This window comes from Petaurus breviceps, unplaced genomic scaffold (assembly GCF_028583685.1).
Source record: "Petaurus breviceps papuanus isolate PSGF00001 unplaced genomic scaffold, PetGlider_PUasm1.0 178, whole genome shotgun sequence".
NCBI classification, from domain to species: domain Eukaryota; kingdom Metazoa; phylum Chordata; class Mammalia; order Diprotodontia; family Petauridae; genus Petaurus; species Petaurus breviceps.
This window is the reverse complement of record NW_027185777.1, coordinates 1,209,407-1,235,706: the sequence shown is the minus strand read 5'-3', so window position 1 is coordinate 1,235,706 and position 26,300 is coordinate 1,209,407. Positions and strand designations below refer to the sequence as shown.

At 40.5% G+C, this 26,300-nt stretch overlaps 1 protein-coding gene across 1 annotated transcript in view; it reads right to left on the bottom strand.

The window, feature by feature from the left end:
* Positions 1–26,300, bottom strand: part of CDK6 (cyclin dependent kinase 6) — a 279,656-nt gene that overhangs the window by 14,091 nt on the left and 239,265 nt on the right. The window contains exons 5-6 of the mRNA XM_069086146.1: positions 7,606–7,656; positions 741–876 (exon numbers count right to left, since the gene is read on the bottom strand). Coding sequence (XP_068942247.1) covers positions 741–876; positions 7,606–7,656 — 187 coding nt within the window. The remainder of the gene's footprint in view (positions 1–740; positions 877–7,605; positions 7,657–26,300) is intronic.

Here is a 26,300-nt window from a genome sequence, read left to right as displayed (position 1 = left end):
TCCTGGCCTTATTGTTATGAGCCAAGTACCCATAGGCAATTTGCTACCTCCCCTAGACTCCATCTCTTCATCTGTAAAATGAGAGAATTGGATCAGATGACTTGTAAGCCACTTAAATTCCAGCTCTAGACCTAGGATGATTTTATGGTTAGATGATTCCAAAGATCTTCATGCCAAGTATCTGAGCTCTTTTTTTGAGTTGAACGTATTGCCGTCAGGAATAACAATTATGATAATAATAACTAGCATTTATATAGTGTCTTAAGGTTTGCAAAACAAAGGGTTACTTTACTTGATCCTCACAATGATCCTGGGTGGTAGAGAGGTAGGTGTATTATTATCCCCATTTTACAGGTATGGAAACTGAGGCAGGCAATTTGAGTGGTTTGCCCAGGGTTATAAAGTAAGTTCCTATCTGGAATGTGAACTCTTATCTTCCCGACTCTAACGCAACACCTATCGACTTAGATACCTCACATCTGCAAAGGAGGTAGATGCAAAATACCCTGTTCATTAGAATTTTTTTCTTTCTATAGAAATTTTATATTTTTAAAAAGAAAAAGCAAAAGCCTGTTTCTCTGTTGGCATGTGAATCCAGACCTGCAGCCCAACTATATGCTCCCCAGAGTGGGCTGTAGCTGCTGCTGTTCCTCCTGGTTCTGCTGGACCTTTGTCCACCCCACCCTAGGCATGTCTGCTGTGGTTCTGATCCAGCCTACTTGCACACAAGGGGCACTTACCATAAGTAAGTCTTTGCCTAGCTCATCAATATCTGTTACAAACTTTTCGATTGGTTGGGGAGATTTTGCATTAAAAGCCTGCCTGGGAAGGGCCACGTCGTTTGGCCAGTCTTCTTCACCTGGAAGTCCAATGACACTGTAACAAAGACAAATATGAATGTCAGTTCTGGTCAGACCTGGACGCTGTGGCACACACCTCCCTCACATGTTAACTCCTTCTTCTGCCCAGCTTAGGACCAAAAAGAAAACAGTCTGATGTTCAGAATGGAGCATTGTAGGATGATAGACTTCAAGACAGAAGAGACTTCAAAGATTTTCTAGACCACCTCCTTCACTTTACAGATGAGGAAACTGAGGCCTAGAAAGATTATGTGACTTGCCCGCTTATGAGCAGTAAGGGGGTCTTCAGGAATAATTTCATTTCTATTAGGGACACAGAAATGGGAGGTAGTAAGGTACTGTGGAAAGAAAAAACACTGACTCTGGAATGAAAGGTTCTGGGTTCAAATCTCTCTTGAAATTTACTATCTCTGTGACAGTGGCAAAGTCATTAACCTCTTTGGGTCTCATTTTTCTCATAAGTAAAAAGAACAGGTTGGATATAATGGCCTCTGAGTTCCCATCTGGATCCGTCTGATTCCAAATTGCCCTCCTAGATGATGGGCATGTATCTGGGGTTATAGGAGACAAAAGTGGAGGGTAATATTCATAGGGAATTGTGAAAGTGCTAAAATACTTTAGTGAGAGATACCATATGAGTAGCATGTTGTATAAGAGATACCATGCAAGATATAAATTTACAACTGTCAGAAGACAAACCTGCAAACATTTACTAATGGGAGAACATATTCAGATATGGTTACATGCATTTTTAAAATGGACACAAACACACCAGATCATTTAGATCTCCCTATCTTGCCCAGGCTAAAAGGCAGTGGTTGCTCATAGGCCTGATCCCACAGATAATCAGCAGGAGGCTTTGAGATGTTTTGTTTCCAAAATGCACCTTATTCACTGTCCTTAGGTAACCTAGTGGTCTCCTGCTTGGGGGGAATGTAGGGGGAGGCTATGAGGCTCACCATATTGGTGCCAGACTAACAGAAGACACCCCAGAGGTGCTTTCTTTGCTTAATCACACCCATGATGAATGTGCAGATCCCAAACTCAACTACAGCAGGGCATCATCATGCTATTCTATGAATCTGGAGAGGCTGGACCCCCAGAACAATTACATTAAAAATCCAGATGTATCATTGGAAGACCCAAAGGCATAGGTCACATATTGTGCCCAGAATTACTCTTAGGAAGGAACAAATTCTGTTATATTTGAAATAAAGTGAAAGAGCTATTAGACAAAGTGGAGCTGACTATAAGATAAAGAAACATTCATTGGCTGTTACTGAGTTAATCCATTACTATACTCTAAGCCCCTTTCCTTGAACATCATTTCTACAGCAAAGCAATATTTCTCATATTAAGCAAAGCAAACCAAAACAAACACAACCCCCCCCCCCCCCTGAATTAATACCATATTAAAAAGCTGAACTAATTTGCCTCCTTCTTTATTTTTTTCTTCTGAGGCAATCAGTACTAATAGATTTGTCCAGGGTCACATAGCTGGTAAGTGTCTGAGGCCACATTTGAACTCAGGTCCTCCTGACTCCAGGTTTGGTGCTCTAACCACTGTACCCCCTAGCTGCCATTTAATCTGCCTCCCTTTAATATATCTTTTAGGGCACACATTGGTGATAATGATGCTGTATTATTTGGACATCATGTTGACTAATAAACAACTAGTTTAGTATGGATTAAAAAGAATAGGGATGAATAAGAGGCATCAAGGAACTCAAAAAAGAACCATTTGCTATCATAGACTCTGGATTTGTAAGCTGGGAATTGGATGAGAATGCTGGGTTCATGGTTATTAAAACCAAAATACTTTTTAAAAATTACAGTTTTTTAAATGAACAAAAAAAATCAATTTTCTTTCCCATCCACCCCCCCCACCAATGGGAAAACATTAAACACAGCAAACCTTTGTAACAAAACACAGGGAAGCAAAACAAATTTTCACATTGGCTATGTTCTAGGATATGCTGGCAAATATTTAATGACCAGCTCTCCAAAAATGCAAGACAGACTTTTAAATGTAATCTGAGTAAACATTTTTTCTATCACTTTCCTAAATTTAAATAATAAAGCAAACAATAAATGTAATGTTTGCTGATTTCCAAAGTATAAATGCTCACCCTGAGAATTTAAGAACTGGCTCCACCGCACCCCTGGCCATGTCCAAATAACATTTGTCTCATCTACCCTGAGTTCATCACCTCTTTGTCAGGAGATGAGGAGCATGCTTGGTTGTTAGTTCTCTGAAATCAGGGTTGTATACCAAGAATGATAGTTTACAAATGGTGCTGGCTGCGTGAAGTCATTCTCCTCAGGCGTGTGTGTGTGGGCATACCAAATGGATATGTGAAAGCATGCTTTTTTCATGGAAGAATGTATCTTCTCATGGATACACTGAAAGGTTTTTCGTTATTCTTGGGGTCTTTTCCTCATCTTTTATTCACCATCCCAAGCCTTGGATCTCACCTGGCAGCCGCAGCAAATGGCATGATGACTACACCCTGTACAGGTGTGTTCCTGTGGCAAGTGCCTAGGTCAGGACATCCTACACCTGGTCTTGCTCAGGTGCAGCTGAACCAAGGTAATTACGGGCTAAGCAAAGAAAGAATCAAAGACTTTAAAAACGTGTGTGTGTGAGTATGTGTGTGTGTATGTAGACTTAAGTGATTAGGAGTGATTGGATTAAAACTACACGAAAATATGCTTGGATACCAAGGTCTCGAATAGGTATCAGTTAAGAGAAAAAGAAAGGAAAAAAAACCCAGGTTGGAATTGTTTGTTTCCTCTGATAATTTCAAAGATGTGAGTGGGCAATCGTGTGCCCTCTATTAAGACTGAGCATGCATGAACAGAATTTAGCATTGCAGGGAAACAAAAGAATTAAGAACTGCTGTGAATTATTAAAGAATCTATTTACTGGAAGGCCAATAGAAGAGGAAGGAGAGGGGACATTTTCTGAAATTGAAAATTTTAAGATATTTTCCTCTCCTTTTGCCTTTGATTATCTACTATTCTTCCAACAACTTCTACAAAGGCATCACCTATCAGTACTAATGGTATCTACAATGTGTTATTAAAACCAGTTTAATAAAGTCTCTTATCTGTAGGACTTTCTTCAATATTCCTCAGTGGAATTAAGTCTAGAGAAAACCAAGCCATGTTGTCATCCACTTCATGGCTAGGGCATTCACAATGGACATAACAATGTGGTTTTTTTTTTGGGGGGGGGGGGGGGCGGGAGGAGGAGGGAGTTGTAGGCATTATTAGATCTGGGATTTCATCAGTGTAGCATTAGAAAGTTGTCTGAATAAGGGGTTGAACTCTGGTTTTTCTTACCCTAATGTCTTCCTTTTAGTCACTATATTCACTGCCTAATGTAAATAACAGTAACATCTATCTTTCTATCTCTCCATCCATCTATTTATCTGTCAGTCCGCCCATCTATCTATCCATCTCTCTATGGACATTATCATCTGAAACACAGAGAAAGGAAGTATCTGAATTGTCAAGATTCCCCATGAAGACCAGTGGCTGGAGTAAGGCTCAGAAACCAATTCTCCTCATCCGGTCTAGGCCTCTTTCCACCAAACCATGATGCCTCTCCTAAAACCACGTTACAGAAGAAAAGCACTCAGAGTACAGCTTTCAAAAAAGTGCTTTCAGTTTTTAAAGGGAATGTTATCTTTATGAAACTTACCAAGTTATTTTCTCTCTTTAAGGATACCTAAACAAAGCTTTCTTTCCATCTCCACAATTTTCCGTATAAGTTATTTAGTCTCCTATGAAATTCCACTGCCTATATATAGGAGAGCTGTGACATTCTGATAGGCCCATGACCAGGACCTTGTACCAAGCTGCACCATTAAGACAACTGACTACAGCTTTTAGCAGCTGATATTCACCCTTGCAAACCTGATAGTACCCAGAGCTCTACACACTGGACAGTTGGGGGCCTGTGGGGGTAAGGGCAAAGAATTTTTAAGTACATTGCAAACAACACTAGGGTGCAGTATTGGCCCTTCTTTTGACTGCTGTGGCCTCTGGATTCTACATATTAAAGGTAATAATTAGAATTTCAACATCTCATTAACCAGTGTCAAACACCAAGGAGCAAAAAGCACACTTTAGAGGAACAATATTGAAAGCTTTACCACTATCTACCCTCCCTTTGGCATCCTAGAGCTGCCAGGATTTTGCCAAGATGGGAATCTGCTTGCTGGTTTGAAAACCTGAGGACTTCAATCTTTCTTGTCAAATTTCTTTTCTGATCCTTCTCCTTGGCTTCATCCACTAACAATATTAAACTGACGGATAAGCTAAAAGGCTGGCAGCCAGATACTGCCACCAGGTGACCTGGGGCATTAGCAAGGAAAAACAAATAGAGGGTCTTCAGTGTTCAGTATATTTAGTCTCAGGAAAGGCTGTGTTTTCTCTAAATCAGTTCTTAGCCTAGAATCTGTGAACTTCTTAAAAAAAGACTATTTCAATATATTTGATTTTCCTTTGTATTCCTATGTATTTTATACATTTAAAAACGTTATTCTGGAGAAGTCCATCAGCTTTCTCAACCTGCCAAGGGGGCCCATGACCCAAGGAAGGTTAATAACTCAGCAGAGAGGCCTCCGGAGTCATATGTCATTTCTTAGTGCTCTTTATACAAAGACTTTGTCCTTCTTCACTGGCTGTTTCTCATGCCTAGAATGCTCTCCTTCCTCATCTTCACCTCCTGGCCTCCTTTCAAGTCTCAGCTAAAATCCCATCTTTTAGAAGAAGCCCATCCCATCTTCCTTAATGCTGCCATCTTCCCTCTGTTGATCACCTCCAACTTATCCTGTTTGCACCTTCTGTGTACATCACTGTTCCCACATCATCTCCTCCATCAGACTGTGACATCTCTCACAGCAGGGACCGTCTTTCGTCTCCCTTTGTATTCCTCGTGCTTATCAAAGTGCCCAGTACATAGCAGGGGCTTAACAAATGCTGTTGACTCACTGAGAACACATGCTTTTGAGGCATATTGAGCTGTTATAGGGTAAAATGCTTGGGATTTTGTACTGGAGTGCTTAAAGAAGGGAGAGAGAGAAGAGGCCAAGTCCAGGGAACACCACTTTCAAGCCTGCTACACTGAACTCATGAATCTTACAAAAGCATTTAGCATCCTCTGTGGGACTGCACACTTTGGTGGCCCCTAAGTAAGGCTGAATCTTGCTTGTACAAGGGTTAAGGCTATTGAGATTATAAGGCAAAATTATAGTGAATGGAGCTGTGAGAATATCACCACTCAGCAAATGGATGAAGCAGGTCTGGATAATAGGTCTCTTTGGATGGAAACTAATTTGAATGGTGGCGCTGGAGTATTTCTGGGCCTGCTGTTAATAAGCTGGATGCTTTCCCAACTGGACAGATTAAAAATATATTAAAATATTTTTAAATATTTAAAAATAAAATAATATTAAAAATATATATCCAATATATATCTACCATTGAGATGGTAGACGCAGGAATTGTCAGAGGTCAAGGCTGAAATGTTTACCAACTGTTTCCATGTATACATATCTCTATTCCCGATCACAAATGGGTTCTGCAAGCACCCAAGACCAGAGTTTAAACAAACAAAAGAAGACTCACCACACCCTACATGCATGTAGACATACACTACACATGTATGTAGGCATATGTAGGAGATGCTTCAAAGTTAGCAAAACACCACATGATAGACAGGTGTGAGGCCAGCATAGTTGGGTGGAAAGGGCAATGGACTTGGGGCCAAAGGTCCTGAGTCCAAGTCCCAACACTTGTCATTTACTGTGTGACCTTGGGTTAATCAACTGATCTCTCTAGGCCTCAACTTCCTCATCTGTAAAATTTGAATCTTAAGGTCCTATAAGGATCTAAGTGTACAAGCTAGAGTCAGAATTTGAGCCATAAGGAATCTTTTAGGCTGGATTTCTCTAGGGTTCCCTCATTAGCAAAGTGAGAGAGTTGGAATCTTAAGGTCCCTTCAAATTCTAAATCTAGGATGTTGGTGATGGAAGCCTCAATTTCCTCATCTGTAAAATGAGGGAGTTGGGTGGGACATTCTCTAAGCTCGCTTATTTACCATCCAATGTTTTCATTTAATCCTTTCAATTTGCAGTTGGGAGACATGAAACAGAAAAATTAAGTGGCTTGTTCAAGGCCAGCTGATACCAGAACTAGGACAAGAAAAGAGGCCTCCTGAGACTTAGTTCAGTGCTATGAAAAAAACAAAAAAACAAAACAGGAGCCTATATATGGTGCCCATCAGAGAGCTCCCTAGGCTGGGAATGTGTGTATGACATCTTCAGCATCAAGGGCTCAGATGGGGTGATGGAGGTCAGGCTGGCAGAGAAAACTCTCAAAAGGCTAAGGAACAAATTAGAGCTGCCCAGTGATGGTGGCTGAGGAGCAAGAACAGCAAACACATCAACTGCATTTGCAACAGTCAAAGGCAGGGCAGCCAGTTCATGGGCAAGGCATCTCCCAGAGGAAAAAAGGGGCGGAGACCACGGTCTGATGGGCTCCACAGAGAATACTGGCCCCCCTTTCCCCACCCACAATGGACCAAACATATGACTTGGCTTTTATGCCACATAGTTACTAACACCATTAGCAACAGAGTTTTTGAAAATGGAGGCAAGATAGATACTTATTTTCATGGACAACAGATGAAAGCCCCTGTGATTTTCACTGATATAACACTTGGGTTATTACTTACTCCAAGATTTTTCCTAGTTGATCAACATCTGAACTTCCACGAAAAAGAGGCCTAAAAGAATAAAGAAATATTTAAGCATGGGATTTTCTCATAATATATTTCATTTCTATTGTCATCATAATCTTTGAACAGAAGGAAAAATATTCTTTACAAAAGGAATAGGCGAAGGAGCAAACAGACATTCCAGAAGAATTTTGTAAGCAATTCTGATAAGTGAGTACTCTACCCCAGTGAATGCTGATATTACAGCTTCTCCTCTTACATGTTCAAACCCAAGGAGAGCTGATTGTGGTGGCACACCTATAACCCTTGCTACTGGGAATACTGAAGCAAGTGGACTGTTTGAGCTCCGGAGTTCTGAGCTTTAATGGGCTAAGTTGAACCAGCGTGTGCACAAAATCAGGTACCCATATGGTAAGCAATTAAGAACAGAGGGTAACTGGGCTGCCCAAGGAGGGGTGAAATGGCTCAGGTGAGAAACGGAGCAGGTCAAAGTTCCTGAGCCAATCAGGAAGGGAATCAAGTCTGTGGCACGGCCATTGCATTTTTTGCTTCGGTGAAATAGGGAGGCCCAGTCTCAGAAACACAAAACAAAACAAAAAAGAACAAAATAACCACCCCAAAGATAGAACTCATTTTTCCAATTTTCAAAACCAGGGGGCCCCTTAGAAAACAATTAATTTTATACTCTCTTAAATGAGAATTCTCTGTATAACCAATACAACAATATTTTCAAGCCTTAATTTTCTCTTATCACTAAAGCACGGGAAGCTGGGGCTATTTTAAGATGGTTCACTGTCATGTCTCCTTCTTGATCAAACAGTTGTTAAATTTTGCTGCTTTTTCTATTCCCAGAACTTGAGAAACCCCTCTTTTTCACTGCTCCCCTCAACTGATGATGGTAACGAGTTGTCTTTATACACACTGCTCTGACCACAGTGGTCCCCAACTTGGAATTTTACAGTGACTACTCATTTAAAATATGAAACTCACATTTGGGCCTACATAGCATCCTACATATGTCTTTACTTTATCCTGCTCATTATTTCCTCACCAGTTCTCTCTGGTTTACTCAAACTAATTTTCCTGTGTTTCTCCACGTTCTCTGGTTTTTGGCTCTTTGCCATGCCACCCCTCCCACTGTTCTCCCATGATTTTAAAAGCCTCTCCTTAGCTAATCTGCCATCCTATTATTCAATGTTGAGTTCTTCAGGAAGCCTTCTCAGACTAGGAAAGAGAGATATTTAGCCAGGATAAGAACCCCAGTCTTCTAACTGGTTTCAAGTTCTAGGGTCTTCCCTCTATACTAGTGCTGTCAAACTTAACTAGGAAGGATCCCAGGGTGCTGCATATTAACTTAGAAAACCACAAATTAACATTATCTATCTCGTATTGTATTTTTGTTTATTTTGTTAAACATTTCTTAATTACATTTTTATTTTTTTCTGCCACACTTGGGAGTTTTTGCAGGTAGGCTGACTTTGAGTTTACCATCTCTCTATACAATGTCTCTTGCAGTCAACTCTTTTTTCCACGTCCATCAAAGCCATCCCACTTCAGACTCTCATCTCTTCTTGATTACTTGTGGTACCTACTAATCTTACCTTTTATATTACTGCCAAAATAATGTCCCCAATTTTCTATTTTTATGACCAAGTCACTAGTCGACTAAAAACACTCAGGGGCTCACTGTATCAATTACTCATCATGGTTTAAAACTCTTCACCATCTGGCCCTAACCTGCTTGTACATTCTTGCCTCCTATGACTGACTCCCTTTAATAAAACCTGCGTTTTATTCAAAGTCCAACAAAATTTTTGTTCTACCCATATTTATGCTCTGGCTCACATTCTTCCCAGTGTCTAGAGTGGACTTTTCCATTAATGTCTTCTAAAGTCCCTTCCTTAAAGGCCTGAGACAGTCAGGCTTTCTCAACAACACTTTCTTTTCCCTGCCTCCAGGTAAAACTGAGTTCTCCCTCCTCGAGTTTCTCATATTCCGTTGCTTATACCTATCCTTTACACTTAGCTCACTCAACCTTAGAGCACTGGTGTTTGTATAGTGCCTGTCTTTGTATCCTCAGCCTAGAATGGTGTTTTGCACATGAGTATTTAACACAAATGTCTGGGCAGCTTGACCAAAATACCAGTAGTCCAGTCTTTCAGTCCTGCCCTAGATTTCCAGGTATAGCGATAGCATTTCACATCGATTTAGGTATGGGGTTTATGGCAAATTTAAAACTAGTCAGGTAGACAACAGATACTGAAGATGTATGTGTATTTATCCACTAATCTTTGCCTTACCACCACACCCTAAGTGTCCATATCAGATCTGGTTTTAGAGAAGGATGCAGTACATATTGGATGCAGGGTTTTATAAGCTGATTCTGAATGGCCCAAGAAAGTGAGGGTCTGTGAAGTTTTCTCTTGAAGCAGCTAAAGCAATTGTAATTGGTTTCTTTTTTTTTTTTTAGACAAATACATCAATTCAGGATCAGCAGATTCTGACCACCTTGGAAATATACCCCTCAGGAATAGAACAGATAGAGATAAAGGAATTGTTATTATTTCTATGGTATCAGAAGCTACACTTAATGGACTCATTGGTCATTCTAGTTAACCCTGCTGCCTTCCTCTGGGGTAAAGAGGCCTCACGAAATTAGATTTCATCATTCAACCAAACTAATAGAGCTCTCCAGGACCTAGGTCTGTAAGAAATTTACATACTCCCTCCCTGAATAGAGAAGTTAATAAATAGGAATAAAAGTGATCAATAGCATTTTCTGCATAACTTCCTCCCCCAGAGTAATTAAGAGATTCTATAGGTAACCAAAATCCTTTTATAGGGCTTATAACCAATGATCTACACAGTTCCTTCACTGTTCTGGTCATAGAGAAGCTTCAGAGATCCCTGTTTCTTAGAATCCCACCCAATGCCAATAGCCCAAATGATTAAGACCAGAGGTATGATGATTAAATGAGGGGTGGCCTAGTATCTTCAATGTTCTACTTCTGTCCGGGCCTGCCTGGCTTGTGAGGACAGGCAGATCTGTTAAAACATTGGTAACAGACAATTTCATTAAGTACCTCCAATGTATAAAGCCTGGGCAAACCAAACTATATAACTATTGTCAACCCTAGGTGCTTGGGATTAGGAAAAGCTTAATATAATCAATAACAATTAACCAAGAAATACTTGCTAAGTACCCACTATGAATGATGCATGGCACTTAGGACTGAGGATATTGTATTGGGAATCCTGGACCATGAACATCACTTATATTAGCTATTTTCTTCAATGAAAGTTTTTTTAGTGGGATCAGACATGTGATTTCATTGGCAAGAACTTCTGTAAAGGAAAGGCCTTCTATTCAAGAAGGTCTGCACCTGTTTTGATGGTACAGTCTTAAAGAGTTGCCTTGAGGCATCTAGGTGGTACAGTGTATAGGACATGGGCCCTGGAGTCAAGAGGACCTGAGTTCAAATTTGGTCTCAGACACTTATTATTTGTGTTACCCTGTTCAAGTCACTTAACCCCAACTGCCTTAAAAAATAAGAAAAAAAGAGTTGCCTGGGGTATTACAAAGTTAAGCAACTTGCCCAGGGTCAAAAAAAAAAAACAGCATATGTCAGGAGAAGGATTTGAACCCAGATCTTTCCAGCTTTCTATTGAGAATACTAACAGTACCTAGACTGAGAGCTAGAAAAATCCTTAGGAAATTAAGCCTGCTCTTTTAACTTTTTAAAAGATGTCTCACTGATATTTAAAAGAAAGGAACATTTTATTTGTGACTGGTTTTTTTTTTACAGTTCCTAGTATGGTCGCCCTAATCAATACTCTGTAATCGTGTATCATGTGGTTTCAATATATTTCAGGGACTTGGTGGTATGGGTGCCAACTGGTACTTTGTCACAGTGGGAACAGGGACTTGCTTTTCCTTTACTCACAGAAATTTATCACAACTCCAGGGTGATGCTGAATCACAAAATTTGAGAGCAGTAAGGGTTGTAGATTTAGAGCTGGAAGTAACATGAGAATCCCTTTGCCTTTTCTGATCACAGGGTACACGTCTACAAAAGGAGATCACAGGGTATATGTCTACAAAAAATAGAGTACAAAAAGTCTATCTATTTGAACTAGATAGACTAAAGCCTTCAAATGCCCTCTTCTAACTCCAAAGTGATGACCTATGATCGCTGTCTGGTGAGTAGGATGGAATGACCCCCATGTCCCAAGGAAGGGACTGGGAGTAACCAAGAAACTGGCTAAGAAGCAGATCTGTCTTGGCTTGGCTGACATGGAACCCCCTGAACTCTCCCAGGTCATGCACTGAGCTCCCATGGGATGGATATTTCAGTGCAAACAAGAAGGTACAAGACAACAGGGAATGGGCTGGCATTGGCCTGAACTTGAAATACCAGTTGGTTTTAGGAGCTACACGTCAAAGGTTCATCATCGACCCTGGGATCAATTAATCAGTTTGTAGTTGGATCAAAATGATTAGCTTGTTTGCTGTGGTTTTGTGAATAAGTTGTGTCAATCCAGGAGTGTCAGAAGGATGATAGAAGTATAGGAAGAGTAATGAATAACATTCCTTGAAGAAATTTTGGGCACATTATACAGAAGTTGGATGAAGATAGCCCCCAACATTAAACCTACCTGTATTATTTGTAATTGCTGGCTTTTTGTTGAAACCTGGTCCTGATGATAGCTGACATTAGGATCACAAAAATTATATGGTGCATAAAAGTTTACCATGGGCTTTGTGCATATTGTGTCATTTGAACCTGACAACTGTAATTAGTACAGGTATCCCCATTTTACTGATGAGAAAACTGAGTCCCTGACAGGTGAAGGGATTTGAACATGGTCAGATGCCCAGTAAGTATCAGAGGCAGGATATGAACCTAGGTCTTCTTATATCCAAATCTAGCACCTGATCCAACTGTATCCTTTTTGGAGTCTTGTGTGAACAGGGCAAACGGTCAACTAACAGTCATGAGAGAAAACTGCCTGTTACTTCTGACCACAATGGAGCTAATATGATAAAATTCTAAGTCGTTGAGGTTGCATGTACATACACACCTACATACATATGTGTATATTTTATATAAACATGTGTGCATATATGTACGTGTATAGATATATATTTATACACACACATAAATAAACTTTCTAGGTGCTGCCACAATGCCTAGGCTACATAAGACAAACGGAGGCAGACAGGACACACACTCATACAGACAGGGAAACACTGATAAGGCCATTACCATTTATCTTTTTCCTCAGCTGAGCTGAGTGCATTTAAGTGAAAATGCGCATACACTTAATATCCTTTCATTCATGGCCCATGGGATGGGAAAAAGAGGAACCTACTCAAATGGCTTCCTTTGGTGATCACTGGGGATCACTAAGCCCATGCTGTGTGTATGATCCACACAAATCTCAGGGTCGAGAGAAAGAGGGTCAGGGACAGGACCTGGGATTTCATGAGTACAGGGCTAATTCCCATGAAGAAATTCTCTACCTCCACCAATATAGATGGGGGCACCTACTTGAGGGTCTTAGAGAGTGACCTAGAGCAGAAGAGGAAAGCTCAGTTCTAATAAGATTAAAGTTAATTGGGATATACACACATATACATATATCTATGTATATACAATTTATGATAAAATATAAAAGTAATTGGGAAATAAAAATAAAAAACACAATAGGTTATAAATAATATGTGGTTTTCTAAGTCTACACATAGGCAGGGATCCTTACGCTTGAGTGTCCCTGTTTCTATTTGAGGCTGACCCCACTATAGTATCAGAAGTTGCTTTCCCAAAAGGCAAGCAGCCAGTGACTTTCCATCTGGGTCTCTATCCACTAGGCTACTATGTTCTGCCTCTACATGAATACATAGTTAAAGTAACAAAACAAAACAAAGCCTTTCACGGGGCTGACATGCCTCACCCTTCTACAACAACACACGGCTGCGCTAGGAAGAGTTAAAGGAGGAAGATGGTTAGATGGGGGCAAACAAAAACAGAGACAAATCAGAACATGTTCACAGCATGGTAACCAAGAGAAGGAAGGGTTTCAAGAGGATGACACATGAGGAACTGGGAATGACTAGCCTGTAGAGAAAACTTGTTGGGGAATGTGCTAGCTCTCTCCATGTGTTTAAAGGGATGCCCTGTGGAGATGGGATTGTACCGGTTTGACTCTGTCTAAGAAGGAAGAACCAGGAATATTGAGTGAAAGGTACAGAGAAGGAAGGATTTGGGCTGCATGTTGAGGAATGTATTCTATCTAGAAGAACAATCCCAAAGTAGAAGGGGCTGCTTTGGGAGGCAGTGGATCAGCCCTTTACCACAGACCTTCAAAGAAATAGCTTGATGACCCCTGATAGGAGATGCTGTCAACAGATTCTTGGTCAGGTTCAAGTTGGACCTGGGGACTCTGAAGTCCCTTCCCTCTCAGATTCCCTTTGCATGTAAGAGAGAAGCACTTGGTGGCCATCAATTTTCTTCCCAATTAGGAACAGGGAAATTCAGTGAGCTCTTATTGAGCTTTCTGCATTACAAAGACTGGCTCAGGGACCTCCAAAGGAAATGACTCCAATGGAGCATAACCTTCTTGAGGGCAAGGGAGGTCTATTATTTTTTTCTTTGTAAACTGAGAGTTTACAAAGAAACTCTGGCAGGGTCATTGCAGGCACAAATGCTTGTTTGTTGAATGAATGAATAAATTCTCCTAGAGAACATGGGGAATCTTTTTAGGAAACCAGGTCAACCTGGACCAAGAAAAACATGTTTTTCTGCCCATTAACATGGTGAGCACAACCATAGGGTTTCTTAGTGTCACCATATGGAAAGAAAACACTTAAAAGAAACTGTCTCATTAGCCTGTAGGCTCAGGTACACTGGATGATGGACCTGATAATTCTTAAACGAGATAAACAGCAAAAATGATATTCTTTAAAAAGCAGTTATCCTATTGGCTGAGTTTTTATGTCTTCCTTCTCCATGCTTTGAAAAGAACAAAATATGAAAAATCATCTGCCACCGCAACATGATGAAATAAGTTATTCAGTGTGCCTGATTTTATCAGTATTTAAAAATAATCCTTTTGTAATACAGAATATAACTATAGGTTATTAAGTTTTATCCCATCATATATTACCCAAAATGACAATTTTTAAAATGTATATGCTTTGATTGCACATGTATACCTATATCAAATTGCTTATCATCTCAGGAAGAGAGGTGAGAAAGGGAGGGAGAAAATTTGGAACTCAAAAAAAAAAAAAAAAGACTTAAAAATTGTCTTGGTGTGGCTAGGTGGCACAATAGACATCAGCCCTGAAGTCACGAGGACCTGAGTTCAAATTCAACCTCATACACTTACTGTCTGTGTGACCCTGGGCAAGTCGCTTAATTCTAATTACCTCTCCTCCCTGTCTTTACATGTAACTGTGGAAAAAATAAAATGTTATTAAAATGTATGTGCTTTATGGCTTTCTTGAGTATGGTAAACTGGTTTAGCTGAACGAAGGGTTTTACAGATCATAAATTATTTCCCAAGGAACTCCTCTATCTGTACTGGACCCCATTTCTAATTTTAAACCCAAGTTTATTCTCCTTTTACATTATTCTTTTTCCTTCAAAGTATTCACTCTCTATTTAGTCAGTTTTTAGAATTTTTCCAGGCTAGTTCCAAACTCTTCTCTCTTGGTCTTCCCATTTGGACTGGAATCCTGCCTCAGTTGCTGAGGTAGCATTCCTAATGCACAGATTTGACCACGTGCTCAGTAAACTCCAGTGACCCCCTATTATCTCTAAATATACAAATAGAGACTCCTCTTTTTGGCACTTATAAGCCCTCCATGACCTGGCTCCTGCCTACTTTTGCAGGTTTCTCAGTTCCTTTCCCATACTCTACAGTCCTCTTTGTCCTTGCATAGGCTGTCCTCCATCCCTAGAATGCACACTCCCTTCTAATTTCTACTTCTTTGAATCACGAATTTCCTTCAAAGCTGAGCCCCATAAAGCCTTTCCTGATTCCACCCCCACCCCCAGCTGCTGCTGCCTCCCTGCCTGAAATGAATCCGCATTTTTTGGATATGTTATGTACCCACCTGTAATGTGTACAAGCCATCTCTGGGTACTTGAGACCAAGAACTGTCTCATTTTTGTCCCTGTATCCTCAGCATTTGACACTACCTAGCATACAGTAGGCACTTAATAAATATTTGATTAGTTGACTGAGAATACCTGTGAGAATCCTTTCTGTGCCATTGTTTTAGTGGAACTGGCCAGACCAGCTTTGAAGAATCAATCTGTTTATTCAAGTAAACAGTACTTACACATATACACAGACACACACACCCTCCACCTGAAAAGTCAGCATTTCTACTATTTTTTAAAAAATAAAAAACCATTTAAAGCCATTTCTGAATGATTCCTTTAAATCAGTTCTTCTGACATTTTCTAAGTCTACAATGATAAAGGTTTTGTGACAGAAAAATCTTTTAAATGATTTAAGTATGAGCATTTCTCCCAAAAGTCAAAAGGAGACCATAAGAGTGCTATGGCCAAGCTGCCTTCATTTCAAGCCTTGGCACCATCAACTCCACTCCCAAATCACCTTAGGCTGTTTCATGCCAAAACAAGTATGATTCTTGGGATTTTGGAAGGGGGGAGGATTCTCCTCATAGCCAGTTTGATTTGGTATGAGATGAAGCAATACTTCAAAAAGTGGTTTTCTTTTTTGTGTCACATTTTGAACGCAATTCCAGGGCATTCTAATAATTCAACAAGGCAAGATACCCTTATTAGTAAGCCCCTATTCTTTGATGGTCCAGGGTAGTCTTATTATGGATGATTATTCAAATACTCAGATGGCACAGAATAACTACCCACCCATCTATCTATCCATATGTTGTGTTACTGTATGGAGATTTCCTGAGTTATATTTTGAAATTACCATTCTATCTACATTGTATATATTCCATATTTACTTGTGTACAGGGATCATCCCATATGCTCAGAGTTGCCATTCCGTGTTCTAAGTAACCAGATATTAAGTTTTGGGAGGGCTTGCTTCCTGCCCTGTGTATCACTCACCACCAATGGACTTGTTCTTTGAGATGAAGAGAAGTTCCTTCATTGGCTGAGAGCTGATGACTCAGTAGATACACGAAAGGGGAATTGTTCACCCCCTCAGTGTCTTTTCCTTTCTCCACTTTGAATCATATTAGGTACATCCTGAGCTGCTGCCAAAGAGCCAAGAGGGGGAGAGGTGGCCTTATTTCTTCACTCTGTCCCCCAAGTGGCTGTTAGCACATGACGTCTAAAGCACTTCTGTCTGGGCAAGGATGAACTTGGGTTTGGGTGGCCTTTTGTTTTTTTTTCCTGATCTTAGGTGAATAAGTACCTATTCCAAGACGGGCATGCCCAGGATTAGAAGAGATCTTATAAACTAAGCCCTAAAGGGTCCTTGGTCTCATTGGATCATTGTTGAACGGCATCAGGGAGGAGTCCTCAGCTATTATTCCAGTGCTCTTGGAGAGAACATTGACAAGACTGTCTTAAACCTGGCTGCTTTCCCAGAAGACATGGACCAGGAGTTGTTTGGACAGTGCAGAGCTAAGGTGAAATATATAATGCCTAATTAACAGTACTCCAAACTGCCTGACATTTTACTGAGTTTTAAGCATCAGCTTCCCAGCAGACTGTAATGGCAGTTATAAAACTGAATTACTAATCTTGTTGTAAAGTTTTATTTTTGTCAACTGTAGGCATTCCTTCTGTGTGTAGCAAGAGATGACCTGTTTCCCTATCTGATTCACGCTGCACACAGCAGTGCCTTTTGTGCCCCCATCTTTTCAGAAAATACTGAATCATGAGACATGAGCTAATTTACTAGAAATAAGGTTGTCCCGGGTGGGCCTTTAATAAGCCAAAGAGTATGAAAAAAAAAAAAAAGGAAGTGAAGCCCTCTCATTAGAGGTGGGCTACCCCAAGACAACCTGGTCCAAATTGCATGCCAGGGTTTTCTTGATGGCAAAAGGAGCAGAGGATCACAGATGTTGAGTGAGAAGGGACCTTGGAGGTTATAGGGTCCAACCCCATCATTTGACAGATGAAGACACCTAGACCAAGAGGAGTTAAATGGTATCTGGGGCTCATGCTGCTAATATTAAGTGTCTGAGATGGGATTTTACCTTCTCTCAACTTCTAATTTTGTACTTCCATGCACTGACTCATTGTGCCTCAAGGGGCTGGGGTGGGCCTGGGAACAATTTCTTCAAGGTTAGATGTATAAAGTCTCTATCTTGTTTCCTCTGGTGGAATAGAAGCTATATGAGGACAGGCACCGTTTCATTTGAAGCTCTGTATCCTCGATAGATTGAATTAAGCTTAATTTCCTTTCGGGTTATTTCTAGCCCAAAGTACCTGTTCTTCCTGAGCAACTTCCTATTTGAAAGGATGAATGTGAATATTTCCAATAGATATTATCTTGGTACATGAGATAAAACTCCATATGGTCCTGAACAGATGACTGTGCCATGTTGCTTCTTCTACATACACAGCTTCAATATATTTTCCCCTTCACTACTTATTAAAATCTTTGAGGCGACTTTGTGTTATCAGCTGGCTTACAAGGCCCTGGTTCTAGGATTCATTCATGAAAACAAACAGCTAAAGAACACATGAATAGCATTCTTAATAGCATCAGTGAAGAATGGAAAACAGAATGTAGTGATGGGACATGTTTACGAGCAGATGAGAAGCTTCTGTGCTTTTTATGTCTGCTAGAGAAAGGAAATGATTCATACACAGTGTGGAAGAAAAACGATGTCTCCTTTTTGATTTCACCATCCTTTTGCTGTAATCAAGGTGAGGGAGTCTTGGGGCAGGTGGTAGGATGCATCAGTCTGTAACTTGCATTTGCCTTGTGGAAATGCTTTAGCTACTCTTTCTTGCTTAGAAAGACAATTCTTTATAGACAATAAAAAGGCTCTTCCTTCTTAATAAAAACACCTGTGGAAAACTATCACCCTGGGGAATTCTATGACTTCATGGCTCATTCTTTGGCACAGTCCATCTCTACACAGAATATTAGCGTAGGGAGGACCCCTAGTTCAACCCATATCTGAACAAGAATCCTTCTACTGTACTGCAGGCAAGTGGTCATCTACCCTTCTGTTGACACAGCCTATTTCACACTTTTGGATGGCTTTAATTGTTGGGAAGTCTTTCCCTATCTCAAACCTAAGCTTCCCTCTCTCTAACTTCTACCCACTGCTCCTAGTTCTTCCCAAACAGAACAAAGCAAATCCCTGCCAAATTCAATTTCAGTTTCCAAATCTTCAGCTTCTAACTTTAAGACCATTCTCAGACTTATCCAGCTTAACTAGAGCTCTCTCATCACTGTGTTCACCCCCTTCTGGACATGTTGGAGATTTCAAATTACAATCGACTTGAGAGTCATTGCTTCTTCTTACAAGGATAGAAATATATACATGAGGTGGAGGGTTAAGTTATTTCATTTATAGCATTGTGGAGAGAACACAGAGGGCTTAGAGTCAGGAGGTCCTGGTACGAGTACCAACTTAACCACTTACCAGCTCTGTGAACCTGGGCAAGTCACTACTCATGCTGGGTGTGATGATCAAATGAGATAATGTGTACAAAATGTGATATGAATGCTAGCTATGATTACCAATTTTTTTTTTTAAAGCAATCGGGGTTAAGTAACTTGCTCAAGGTTACACAGCCAGGTGTTTCTGGATGGGTGCTAAGTGTCTGAGCCCGGATTCGATCCCCAGGTCATCCCGACACTGGAGCCGGTGCTCTTACTCGCTGTGCTACCTGGCTGCCCCTATGATTACCAATATCGAGTGGCCAGACAATATATAGCATGTGTTTTGTATTCCACAAAGATCTATAATCCAGGGTCCTTTCTCTGATGGAGAAGAGGTCAATATAAATATATGCAGATAGACTTGGGGATTTTTTGGATGAAGAGGTCCCAAAGAGTTCATAAAGTTTAATTCTCTTAATTTATAGAGGTAGACAAGGTCATGCTAAGGCATCCAGTTCTAGGACTACCTTGAATTCATTTTTGTATATATTCTCTATATGCTCATGTACATGTTTGCCTTTTCCTTCATTAAAACATAAGCTCTTTGAAAGGAAGGTATTACACATCCCTTTTGTCTTGGACATTGTGTTTATTAGCACAGCACCTCAAACATATACATGTTTGTTGATTTAATATAAGATAGTAGAATGAATAGTATTATGTGCTAGCATGCTAAATACAGTCCCTTTCTCAAAGGAGACAGACATTACCATGAACTAGAATAGAGCAAATGGGACCAGAATTGGGGCTTGCAGGTATTACTTTGATGCTGAATTTGGACAGAAAGAAAGGAATGAGGCAGATTTCTGATGAATGGAAATGGCCTAAGAAAAGGTACATAGTGTGAAGAGAGCAGTCAGGTTAGAAGAGAGAGGGGAAGGTGACTGAAACTGGAGAGGTAGATTGTGGTCAGAAAAAAATGAGGAATTTAATCTGAAGATTAAAGTTGTAAGCAGAATAGCGTGAGAACAATGTGTTATCTTAGGAAGATTAATCTGACCGTTTGTCTGAAAAGAAGGCTCCTCTTATCAGACAAGACCAGCAGTTAGCTGATCAATGAACACACTGAGGAATGAAGTAATTAGGGCCCTGCTACAGGAAAGGAAAAGCCAGCAGCACGGAGACACAAGGAAGGGAGAGGCACTGTGGCTTGTGAGATACAAGGTTGGCCTCAGAAGAAGAAACCTTTGGTTTCAAGCCCAACTATTGATTTATCTTAGCTGGAGCACCCTGGAAAATCACTGACCCTTCCTTCAAGGGACCTGGAAGCCTCTCTACAACATTAAGCTATAGATAAACAGCTAAAATTTATCAGCAGAGAATTTCCATACTGGGTGTTTGCTATGCTGATGAAGTAATTGGTCTGAATAGAGGGTACTTGCTGAATGACTGGATAGGGTGCTTTGTGAACCTTAATGTGCCTTATACATATGATATACCAGCAATGACAACCACCACCACTAAAATAAAAAATTAAAAAAAGTATAATGACAATAGTGACACTAATAATAACAAGAGAGAGGAGGGAAAAAAGAAGCATCTAAGAATATTCCCAGGTATTGAGTCTGGGTGATATTTGGTTTCTAGTTAAAGATTGAGGATTGCTTAAGAATTAATAGAACTGAGGTGGCTAGGTGGTGCAGTGAATAGAGTACCATCCCTGGAGTCAGGAGGACCAAATCTGGCCTCAGACACTTAATTCATATTAGCTGTGTGACCTTGGGCAAGTCTCTTAACCCCAATTGCTCTGCCCTCCCCTCCAAAAAAAAAAAAAAACAAAAAAAAAAAAGGCAATAAGGAATAAATCAGTTGAAAAACCTATTTTTATATCCTGAGTCAGGATTAAAAAAATATCTTTATAAATATTGCTCCCCCCCAAGCCCCCTAGTTTCCCACCGACTCTTTTTTTTTTCTTTTTGGAGGGCAATTAGGGTTAAGTGACTTGCCCAAAGTCACACGGCTAGTAATTATGTCAAGTGTCTGAGGCCGGATTTTAACTCAGGCCCTCCTGACTCCAGGGTTGGTGCTCTATTCACTTCACCACCTAGCTGACTCCCCCCACTTCAACTGACTTAAAAAAAATTTTTTCCAAGGGGGAAGGCAGGGCAATTGGGGTTAAGTGACTTGCCCAAGGTCACATGGCTAGTAAGTGTTAAGTGGCTGGGGCCAGATTTGAACTTGGGTCCTCCTGACTCCAGGGCCAGTGCTCTATTCACTGAGCCACCTAGCCACCCCCTCACTGACTCTTGAAAACCCCACTTTCCTTCAAGAGTCAGTTCAAATGCTGTCTATAAAGTTGCCTTTCCTGATCCCAGAGATAACTATTTCCAGTCTACCCCAAGCTACCTTTTTTCCTTCAAAAGAATGAAAACCTTCTGAAGGCAAAGACAATTTCACTTTTGCCTTTTTAGCCCCAAGGCTTAGAGTACAATGTCTGGTACACAGTAAATGTCTAATGAATGTTTGCTGACTGACTAGGCTAGATTGTGGGGAAGACTATATGTGACCTGTATCACTACAGGAGTATGTACATCAAAGAGTTCAAAGATCTGAATTTTAAAATGTTTGAAAAAATTTCTATTTCTTTCAAACTTTCTCCTCCCAGCCTTGAACAAAGAAGAATAAATTCCCTGTTACAAACATGTATTGTAAAGGAAAACGAATTTTCCGTATTGGTCATCTCCAGGAAAAAATCTATGAGATCAAAGATCTATGGAATTGTGGAACTCTATTCTTTCCTCATCCTACTGTGTTGCAGAAAATGACATATGAGCTCCATCACCTGGTTTTCCAGGTTACCCATAATTTATCTGGCTATCCTGTGCTCCATGTTCTATTCAAACTGGAATTCCTCGTTCTTCCCCCAAACTCCTGCCTCTTTGCATTCTTCTTAGTTGTCCTCCATTGATGGGATACATTCCCATCTCATCCTTGACTTTCAAATTCTTCATTTCTCCAAGACTCAGCTTTACCCAGATCCCAACAAGCTGTTTGCATTTTTCAAATTATTCTTGCAGAACTTTGTTGGATTTATTTCTTGCCTCCTTCAGTCTCTACCTAGGATTTACTTATGTGGGTCTACATGGTATACATAAATCGAACACAGGCTCCTTGATTATAGAAACTGTTTCTTTGTATTTGTACCTTTTTATACTCAGGAAATAGCACAGTATTTTTGCATATGGTAGGGACTTAATAAAGGCTTGTTTAATTGAATTAAATGTATCTTGTATTCTGCATCAAACTAAAGTTCTTCAAAAACAGAGGAGTCAGGGCAGCTAGGTGGCGCAGTGAATAGAGTGCTGGAGTCAGGAGGACCTGGGTTCAGATCTGACCTCAGACACTTCACACACACACACACACACACCAACAACTAGCTGTGACCTCGGGCAAGTCACTTAACCCCAGTTGCCCTCCAAAAAGCAAAAAAAAAAAAAAAAAAGAGAGAGAGAGGAGCCCTTTTCTGTAGAACTTCAAACATTGTTGTCTGTTCTTCATTTTTTGAAGAGGACCAATGATGTCATGGATGATGTCGATTTGCACATGAATTGGATTTAAGTGAGGCAGAGTTGACTCTCTTTTTTTTTAAAGGGCTAGTGATGGCCTGGGATGTAGGCAATGACTTTGGCACCTTTAATGTCTGACCAAGCTCTACGTGCTCTGCAGAACCGGTTTCAGCCACTTTCATGGTCACTGGAACAAAATGGTCTCATCTGCCTGTCTCATTAGGGGAGATCTTCACATGTCTGGGGTAGACATCCCCCTAATTCACTGATGTCAGTTATGCTTAAGCTGGTGTAGTCCACCTGCCTAGACAGTTTTACTGGGGTGTGGCCACTGAACATGCTATAGTTTCTTGACAGGTGGAAACACCAAACATATATACATAGAGACTGTCTTAATGATTGGTCATCTGATAGCCAAAAACCATCACAGAGGCATAATAAGCCTACCAACTACCATCTCTACACCTTGCGTTATTCATCTCATTTCAGGTGTGCAAAGCAGGGATGGGCTAAGCAGCATGACAATGAGAAATTCTGAGACCAATGAGTGGCACACACACAAAAGAGAACGTGGAATTAAAGAGGAGTGGCAAGAGGAAAAGGTGAGGGAGGAACCAACAGACTAAGCAGGAGAAAAACCCAGAAAGAACAGAATGAGGTGAAATATAATGAAAGCCTGAGAAGGGCCAAGGGCAGAAAAGTTGGGGAGGCAGATGAATTCTGCAGAAGAGACAGATAGCCAAATTAGCAGATATCTGGCACTCAAAGGAATGATAAGGCCATGAAAGATATGACCAATGGAGGGGGCTGTGGTTCCAATGGAAATGAATAACAACATAATACAAAGGGGGGGAAAACCCAAACAAACCCAAAGAGCTATATTAATTTTTTCATGTTACCAGATGTGAATAATTTATTTTCTCCACAGAGAGCTCATTTTTAGTGAACTATGAGTAACTTCCTCCAAAGAAAGGGCTGCCTTTCATTTCAAAATTGAGAACTGAATTAAAAATAGAGTCAAATAGACCATATACCATTTCTGAAATGACACAGCAGAACTTACCGATTAAAGAAAAAAAAAGAAAAACAACTTCTCTTCCAACTCTACAAAGTTAGCATGAGCTGAGATGACATATTACAGGCACTGGAAGTGAAAGGGTTATTTATTCTTTAGGTCCGTGCAATTTCTCATCACAAGGATGGCTTTCAAGGCTAGGTAGAACAATCTAATACTGAAGTCTATATCTATAGTTTGGAACTGTGACTTCACTAGGGTAGGCAAGGGAATTCCTAGTGAGCAAACTCCCTCCACCAAGGCAGATAACCAGCTTCTGAATTGTATAATCTTCGGAGAGTTGTCTAAGCTCAAGTCACTTGTTCAGGGCCATATAGCCAGTATTTGTCAGAGACTGAACTTGAACGTGGGTTTTTCTGAATGTGAGGCTGGCTCTTGATCCAATATTTTATGCTGCTTCTCATATTTATATGCATGTGTGCATGCATACCTAAGTATATATTTACTGTATTAATACCTATTTATTATGTATGTGAAAAGCCAAAACTTCTTGTTTTAAAGAAAACTTTAGGACTAAGGGGAGAATTTTGAGTAAACCTTAGAAAAATGCATTTTTTTCCCCCTCTTCTTATTGAAGAATTCTCTTCACTGCTGTTAAGAAGTGTGGGTGGGGGGTAAGGTACAATGACATTTGTGGCCTGGGTCTTGGGTCACTGTGGCCAACATAAAGTCCAAAAGGGGCTACTGAGGAACCAACTGCCTTTGGCCTCTTCACATGAAAGTGTTTATGAATTTTGAGAGGCTGTCAGTTTGGGTCATCATGACTCCTGACACAGTGATGCCCGGTTAGCTGAAGGAGTTTGGGTTGTGGTTAGACTGGGGAAGGGGTAGAGAAAAGGAGCAAGGATTCTCTGCTATGGCAGACAGCTGTATTCTAAAGTCTTCCATAGTACCCCTCAAACTTGCAAATAGCCAGGGCTGTCTAGATGAATACAGTGGAGGGGCAAATCAGATGTTCTGTTGTGCCCCCAAATTCTGCCACTTGTAGCTATTAGTATAGAATCAGTGAGGTACAAACAATAACAGCAGCCCACATTTAAAAGTCAACACGACTTAGTAAGGGAAGGGAACAAACATTTCTTTAGTAACTACTATATGGCAGGCACTGTGCTAAATGCTTTACAAATATTATCTCATTTAATTAAAAGCAACTAATTAAATTTAGGGGACAAAGAATGGAAACAGTCAAAGATGATTCCAAAGATGTCTGGCCAAGAATAGTAGTGGTCAGTGTTCAAAGAGAAATAGGAAAACTGAGAGAGGACCAAGTGTCAGAGAATGATGATGAGACCCTTGATTTGGGTTGTGTTAAGCTTGGTGGTAAGTAGGTGGTGTAGTGGACAGGGTGCTGGGCTTTGGTGTTAGGAAGACTCAAATCCCTGGATTCAAATCTGGCCTCAGACACTTAGTAGCTGTGTGACCCTGGACAAGTCATTTAACATGATTTGTCTCAGTTTCCCCATTTGTAAACTAAGCTAGAGAAGGAAATGGCAAGCTACTCTAGTATCTTTGCCAAGAAAACCCCAAATGCGTTTATGAAGAGTCATAACTGAATAATAACAAGCTTGATGCAGCACTTTGGAATAGGTATACAGCAGGTGGGAGGAAATCTGAGAAGAGATCTTTGGGGGAGAGGTTTTGGGTGGGAATGTATATTTGGGAGCCATATGCATGGGGGTGAACAAAAACCCTGGAAGTAAATGGGCTCTCTACACCCAAAAGAATAGAGAAGAAAAGGCTGAGACCAAATCTTTATATGCTAAGAGTTGGGGGGGGGAGGGGATAAGGAGTCTGGGAAAGAAGTCAGTGAAAGACAAACCTAGGAGCACAAGAGTATGAACTGAAAGGGATCAAACAGATCAGTTAGTCTAGTGCCTTGAGAATTAAATGTCATGAAAACCAAGGGAGGTGAGGATATCTAGAAGGAAAGTGCTGGTTAACAGAGCTGAATACTATATAGAGAGGTCAAGCAGAGATGAAGCCAAAAAATGACAAAAAGGTCATTGGAGAAAACAATTTCAATAGAGTGATGAAAATGGAAGCTAGATTGCAAAAGGCTGATGAGAGGGAGAGGAAGTAAAAGCAGAACACAGACTATTATAGCTAGAAGTTTCTTAGTGAAAGGAAGGAAAAGGGACAGGATCATTGCTTGAGGAAACAACAAGGTCAAAGGAAGAGGAAGATTTTTTGGGGGGGAGGATTAAGAAAGACTTGACTATATTAATAAACTAAGGGGAAGGTACCAGAATAGGAATGAATTAAGATGCATGAAGCAGAAGGGCTTATTGCTGACAGGTAAGAACATGGAAGAAACAGGAGTAGAGGAATTAGCTTTCACAAAGAAGAGGACCACCTCTTCCTGAGAGTGGAGGACAGGAGGCAAAGATGGGTCAAAGGCCTTGAGGAGTTCAGCACAATGGAAGAGGAAAATGGGGGTGGGGGTGGGGGAGGGGTCTATCTGAATGGACTCAATTTAA